The sequence below is a fragment of the Sprattus sprattus genome, assembly GCF_963457725.1.
Source record: "Sprattus sprattus genome assembly, chromosome: 2".
In the NCBI taxonomy this organism is placed as follows: domain Eukaryota; kingdom Metazoa; phylum Chordata; class Actinopteri; order Clupeiformes; family Clupeidae; genus Sprattus; species Sprattus sprattus.
This window is the reverse complement of record NC_137921.1, coordinates 65,960,906-65,968,405: the sequence shown is the minus strand read 5'-3', so window position 1 is coordinate 65,968,405 and position 7,500 is coordinate 65,960,906. Positions and strand designations below refer to the sequence as shown.

Below are 7,500 nucleotides of genomic sequence, written 5' to 3'. Positions count from 1 at the left end.
GGTCTCCCTGAATGACTGCACTCATCTTTCCACATCAGAGAACGAGGGATGAGGGAAAGGAGAGATGAGGCTTTGGGAGTCACTCATTCATCACACACACACACACACACACACCAAACACACAGACACAGTCCAAACACCAGCAAAAAACACACACTCTGTCGTGCACGTGGACCAACACACACACAGGCACACACACTATTTATCTGTCTATTTATCTCCCTGACACACACACATACACACACACACACACACACACACACAAGCCTTAATCCACAGCCACTGCTATTTATATCAGCGTCTTTATAAATATTTGATACGGCCTTTTATTAGTTCTGCTTTTAGGGGAAGAGCTACAGGGCTGAGTGTGTGTGTGTGTGTGTGTGTGTGTGTGTGTGTGTGTGTGTGTGGGTGTGTGTGTGTGAGAGTGTGTAAGAGGACAGAGGCGTGTAAGAGAGAGTTGTGCACTTGAGTGTTAATGTGCGTGTGCGTGTGTATGTGTGTGTGTGTGTGTGTGTGTGTGTGTGTGTGTGTGTGTGTGTGTGTGTGTGTGTGTGTGTGTAAATGTGTTCAAGCGGACCACAACTGTACCTCATCGTATGCGTAACGGCATTCTCCCTTCTTTGATTTTAAGTCCCACAACACGACGATACCACCCTCATATCCAATGATCAGCTGTGAAGGAAGCAAGACGCAAGCTTAGAATTTACACAAACACAAACTGTCATCCACATTAACATGCGTAAAACACACAGACACACACACATTGATGAATGCACAACATACACACACACAAAGACCCACACACAAAGACACAAACACACTCTCTCTCACACACACACACACACACACATACACACACTCACACACACACACACACACACCTACTCTAGGAGTAATTTGAAAAAGAGGTCACTCACCTTCCCCTCGTCCATGGGGTTATCACTGATGTGCACCACTGGGCCCGGGTGAGCCTTTGAGGAGCTGAGAGAGAGAAAGAAAGGAGAAAGAGAAAGAGAACGAGAGAGATTGAACATCTCGTAACAGAACTCGTTTTCTGAACCAGTATTCCAACCTTTAAATTACAGCAAAATGCATGAGAGAAAGAACGAGATGGTAAGAGAAGGGGGGGGGGGGGACTTGATTTTAGAAACATTTTTATTTAACCATGGATAAACATCACCTAAAAAGACCTCATACTAACTGTATGTGTGTATGTGTGTGTATTTGTGTGTGTGAGAGAGAGAGAGAGACAGAGAGAAATATTTGATTTTAAACACCATTTGAAATTCAGAGATCATGGTGTCATGTCTGTATCCTGGCCTTCATTCTTTTCTCTATGGGATGTAAGGATGACCAACATGGCCGGCCCCACCAAGACACTGGTCTCACAACTGAACACAAACACAGTTTTTGAAAACATTAACCAGCTTCTTCGCTAGCTCATAGCCTTCCCATCACAACAAATGAAGGTGCTAGCCTTGCACGTTTACAGAAAAGGGTAAACAGAGAGGGGGGGGGGGGGGGGGCAGCTTTTGTGAATGTGCGTGCATGTGTGTGTGTGTGTGTGTGTGTGTGTGTGTGTGTGTGTGTGTGTGTGTGTGTGTGTGTGTGTGTGTGTGTGTGTGTGCATGCCTTTATGTATGTATGTATGTACTGTATCTGTGTGTGTGTGTGTGTGTGACAGAGAGCCTTTGTGCCGTGTGTGTGTGTGTTCACGTACGTACATGCCACTCGACCTTTGGCCAAATTGCCCTTTCCAAACCTTCACACAACAATCCATAATCTAACCTCCCAATAACTACACAACATGTGTTCAGCGGCGATTAGAAAAAAAAAAAGAGTAGGCAGAAAAGCCCATCAACCCTTTCCTTCTGCAGGCCCCCTAAGGTGCAGTAAGTGATGGGGTCCCAGACAACCTACTCAATAGGACAGCCATTCAACTGTGGCCTAGCTTGCAAAATGATGTCGCAAGTTGCTGAATACACAATGGCCAATGGCAGCTAATGCACACATGGGCAAAATGTGGCTTTTTTTCCCACACAACAATAGAAATGCTAAACGTACAGGTGTAACCTTCAAAACCAGCTGAGATATGATCCTTCCCCTTGCCCAACCTTCCCAGCCTCATAGATTTGAGCTATTCCCAAATGGCACAGTCAAGGTCACCAATCAATGAACTGACAAACAAGCCCTCCATTAATGGGAGTCAACATACAGTATCACTCCCCAGAGTTAGTAGAGAGGAGCAGAGATGGATGCCCAAGCACTAGTGCTCTTTCTGCACTAAGGGCCAGATTTACTAACAGAATTTTGCCCACTTCAGGTGTAATTTCTACGCAATATGTGGGTAAAGACATGGAACCGTATTTACAAACGCGGTACACTTGGGTGAAATCGCAGCTTGCCTGCTGCTGAAGCGGATAGAGGCAAGTTGTGCTTCCCGTCTTATACATAAGCATAAATGGGAGGGTATAAGGGAGGGTGGGTGTTCGCCGCAAAAAAATGGGAGTTGTGTAAAGTGTTAAAGAAGTAAATATTCCATGGTATTTACTAAGACTGCCTGATGAGAGCGCGTCTCTAATTTGCGTAATAATTCTCTGCCTCATAAAAGCGGGTCTAAACCAGGTTGTTTCATTTGTAATGAAACAAGAGATGTTTTAGCATGACATATCAGCTGCTAAATGAAAACTATGTGCGAGCAAAACATTTTACGCAATGAATAAAAGAAAATATAGGAACATCAGGGTTTTGGGAAAATATAACAAAAATGTTATATGTTTTAATGTTTATATTTGATATATCATTTAATATAGGCATATAAAAAAATGTCCCCCCAGCTAGCTGTTCGGCCAGGTCTTACCCAGAATCACCACTCCATGTAGGGTTTAAAGGCACCCAGTGCAACTTTATAGGCTTGAGACTCGAAAAATAAACATTCAATTTCTAGTCTTTTTTTACATGTAGTAAGTTTCAATAACTCCATACCATTACATATCGACATTCAAGGAGCAAAGATGAGACGTCGTTGTGTGGTGAGAACTGATAGAAAATCGTAAACAACAACAATCGCCGGTGGGGAGAGGCCATTTTTCCATTGACTGGAATCCTGCTTTATTTATTGGTGGCACCAATAAATAAAGGGCTACGCTCTTGCAGCTAGTTTAAGCGCTCTTTTTAACGCCCAAAGTATCAAATAATGATGCAAATGTGCTAATATGGTGAAGTAAATGTCAATATCATAAAGATTGTCTTATCCAGAATATTTCCATTTTGATGCCCTAGTGTTGCACTGGGTGCCTTTAAAACCGTATTCTTTGTCTTTTCCCCCATTGTTCAAGCACACAGAGTACAGCGCTCGCCTTCTGCGTAGGTGTTACACATATCTATTCAGTAAGGGATAATGGCCGACGAGCTGTCCAGTTCTACGAAGTTAATGGACGCTGCGGGGCAAAGAACACCACGACGCGGAGCGGTGTTGCTCCGCAGAAGTATTTCGTTCCAGAGGGAGATAAGGAAAAGTACTTGTACCTGAAGTACACTAACTAAACTAAGTTAATTGTAGAGACAGAGCATCATATTCATTTCAGGCACTGACTATGCGACAAGGTTCTTGTTCGATAAATACTAAACATGCAGAAACACAATGTGCGCTGTATGCGGTTTGGCAAAGGTGCTGATTATGCTGCGCTCGCAAATGTACGTTAGTGAGGCCATTCGTGTCCAAAAACGTTTTATGTTACTGTACCTAAGGATTGAGGATTTGCCCAACAGACACAACGTGGTCACTGTGGAGGCCACCGTCCCCCAGGCTTTCTCTCTTTCTCTCTCTCTCTCTCCCTCCCTTTCTCCTTTTCTTTTTTCTCTCTCCCTCTCCCTCTTTCTCCTTTTTATTTTTCTCTGTGTCTCTCCCTCTGTGCCCGTTTCTTTCTTTTCTCTCTCTCTCTTTTTCTCTCCCTCTCTCTATCTCTTTCTATCACTCCCTCACTGAAAACATTAAAGATGGGAGGAGAAAATACACCCTTCTGGATTTCTACATGGGATCTAATTACATTGTGTAGTTCCAGTGAGTGATGTGTGTGTGTGTGTGTGTGTGTGTGTGTGTGTGTGTGTGAGTGTGTTTCTCCATTTAAGTGTCGTTATATGACGTTAACTCCCCCACCACACCCCTTTAAATTCAGGGCCTATCACCATGGCAACATGAGAGAAGGACAGAACTCGGGCAGAGCACCGCCCCCCCATCTCCCTCACACACACACACACACACACACACACACACACACACACACACACACACACACACACACACACACACACACACAGCCTTAAACGCTACGTGACTATGGTGCCAGGGAGGCTGAGAGAGACAGCAGCTTTGACTGATGGCTCTGTGAGGCCACCCATCAGTCATGGTGACGGACACACACACCACCAGCTGGCTGCTGATTCCGCTCCGGATCCGGCCCTGTCCCGGCCTGCATGCGGCCCACAGTCAGCTGCTGGACCGGCCTCAGCAGCATCAGACAGACAGAAAGAGGAAGGACACATCGTCTAGGTCTGGAGCCAGGAACGCCCCCCTCTACACACACACACACATTCACATACACACACACACACACATTCACATACACACACACACACATTCACATACACACACACACACATTCACATACACACACACACATTCACATACACACACACACACATTCACATACACACACACACACACCTATACACACACATACAAAAGGTAACACACACACACACACACACACTCAAACTGAAACACTCACACACACGCACACACACAAGCTAACACACTGACAAGCTGATACAAACACACAATCCCTCATACACATATACACTCACACTCACACACTCACACACACACACACACACACACACACACACACACACACACACACCACTCTTATAATGCACCCCATTACAGCTGTCATTGGGTAGCGGGCACACACAGCTGGATGTGGCAGCTGGGTAGCTCCATAGCCTTAACACTCCACCAGCCCCTGCTATTCTCACACACACACACACACACTCACACGCACACACCAGCCCCTGCTCCGTCCTTGTGTCCTCCGCACACACACAGCGCTGCTATGGTGCTGGAGTCTCTACCCTAAATGACCATGAGGCGGGTAACACACACACACACACACACTCACAGCGCTGCTATGGTGCTGGAGTCTCTACCCTAAATGACCATGAGGCGGGTAACACACACACACACACACTCACAGCGCTGCCATGGTGCTGGAGTCTCTACCTAAATGATCATGGGGGGGGTAACACTTCATTGGGCCCTGTGTCATAACCGTGTAATAAACATGTCTTGACCAAGCCTTACTCCGTGGCACTGTCATGCTGTTAGCATTGTCAGTGATGGTCATGACGGCTTATTTTGAATGGCATTCCAGATTAAGTGACATGCACATAAACTGACACTTTACTTGTCGCTGGGCTCGTCAAGTTCAGTTCGCTCTTGCCAGCCAATTAAAATCAAGAAGGGGGCAGGACATACATTGTCAACAGTGGCATCATTCATATGTAGCTTGGTATATATATGTAGTACTACAACCAAAACCTACACTACAAAGCCTGGCATGTTGACAGCTTCTGTTGTAATGCCAATATAAATGTGTTTCTTTGCTTTGTCAATGTCAAGTTTTTAATGTGCTGAGTACTGAACGTTTGCTACAATGCTTCAGTTAACTAGTTAGCTATTTAGTAAGCATAACTTTCATATCCAAAGGTGAAGGTGGCCGGTTTTGATAACCTTAACAATAAACGGTTGCTCTGAAAATGAGGTTGCCAGTGCAAAAAAAAACGCACCTGGTGAACAAAGGCCCTCATTTTGTCATCAGTCGTCATGACAACTGATGTCCAATGACAATATTATGTTGTTATGTTGTCATGACAAGCCATCCAAAATTCTAAGAACTATGTTATGGAGCAGTTTCAGTGTCCCTGACAACTGTTGTCAAGATTAACTCAGAGGCCAAGCACTAGTTTGTTTACACTCGAAAGATAAGAGCCTACTGCCTACATGTTTTGAGAGTTTTACAAACAAATAGGGAATATTGATACTTAGAAAACTAGGATAAATTCATTTCTGGAAGAGATCCTTCTAAAGTATCCAAAGAACAGATGATGTAGAGTTGTTGCCGGGAGAATTATTTTTCTCTCTCTGTTCACCTGTTCAAGGGTTTGAGGCAATCATACTTGATATCCAAAATATTGTTAAAAGCTCTAAATGCAGGTGTTTTCTGATCTAGCCATGTCTTTTCCATACAGATTAATCTTAATACACATAATAGTGAGAATATGTTTTTGAAAAGCACTGATGAACACAAAGTTCCTGTTTCAAGGTGTTCTTTGAGATACCGGTAATCATTAGGGGAGAAGAGTAACTGTGCCAGTTGGGAAGAAGGCCATTTCATATTTACACAGTTCTTCAGTTAATCCATTAACCTTCTTTTTGTATCAGTTCACAATGTCAGTCATGTCAGTCTGACAAGGAGTCCCTGTAGCGATATCATCTTTCATCATTTATTGCCAAGGCACTTTCACTCCTGGTCTGTTTCTCCACTCTAGATTCAAATGAGAACATTATAATCAAACTTTTTTTGCTTTGACTTCACCTGATATTAAAAGGTCACTACAGATTCATATTAGGTCTAAGGTTTTGGCACACCAACCTCTCAAGAGGTCTTCTCTTTGTATCCAACGGAGACGCTTTTTTTTGCGTTTTTTTTTATACAAATCTCTCCTTCTCTGGGTCGATTGCTCAGCAGGAACCGAAGGTAAACAGTAATGGCTTTGTTTATCACTGTTGGAACGTTTAGAACAACTGTAAATTGATCTTCTAGCAACGAGCGTCTCTCGATCCAAATTGTTTACAATGACTCTCCGTTGGCTTGTCCTCTGAACGGTTGTCAGGGGCGCTGAAACTGGTCTATATGCTTACATTTTTGAAAGTTGACAACTGCTGCTTAGGGTCACTTAACAATGTTTTAGCGCTTGGCAGCCATGCGAGTTTGTGACAAGATATGCCATTTGTCATTTCACATTTATGACATGATAATGTCAGTCTTATTACAGGAGGCTCTAGTCATCATCAAAGGTTGCAGACAAGTTGCATGTATGTATGCAGAGTTTAGATGATTCTAGAAAGATCCTCAAAAATACACCAACTTTTCTGTGCCAAGATGAACTTTTCTTATGCAGGAGATTTAAGAGATTCTGACAGGTGTACTTGCTGCTGGCAAAATACCTGTTTTAATATGTGTGTATGGGTGTGTGTGTGTGGGTGAGAGAGTGTGGGATAGACAGAGAGGTAGTGTGTGTGTGTGTGTGTGTGTGTGTGCCTCTATGTCTCCAGTGAAGTGTGATTAAACCCTCTCGACTTGGCACATCAGTCAGGATCTGCACCTTCTTGACAGCAGAGGAGAAGATAGGTCCTCTAAGGCCCTGTCTACCAGA

The 7,500-nt window shown here is 43.9% G+C and overlaps 1 protein-coding gene across 1 annotated transcript in view; it reads right to left on the bottom strand.

Annotated features, from left to right (window-relative positions):
• Positions 1 to 7,500, bottom strand: part of LOC308360591 (syntaxin-binding protein 5-like) — a gene marked incomplete at both ends in the record, with an annotated part of 92,865 nt that overhangs the window by 43,586 nt on the left and 41,779 nt on the right. Inside the window, 2 exons of the mRNA XM_080832603.1 lie at positions 592 to 675; positions 921 to 984. Of these exons, the coding sequence (XP_080688729.1) occupies positions 592 to 675; positions 921 to 984 (148 nt within the window). The remainder of the gene's footprint in view (positions 1 to 591; positions 676 to 920; positions 985 to 7,500) is intronic.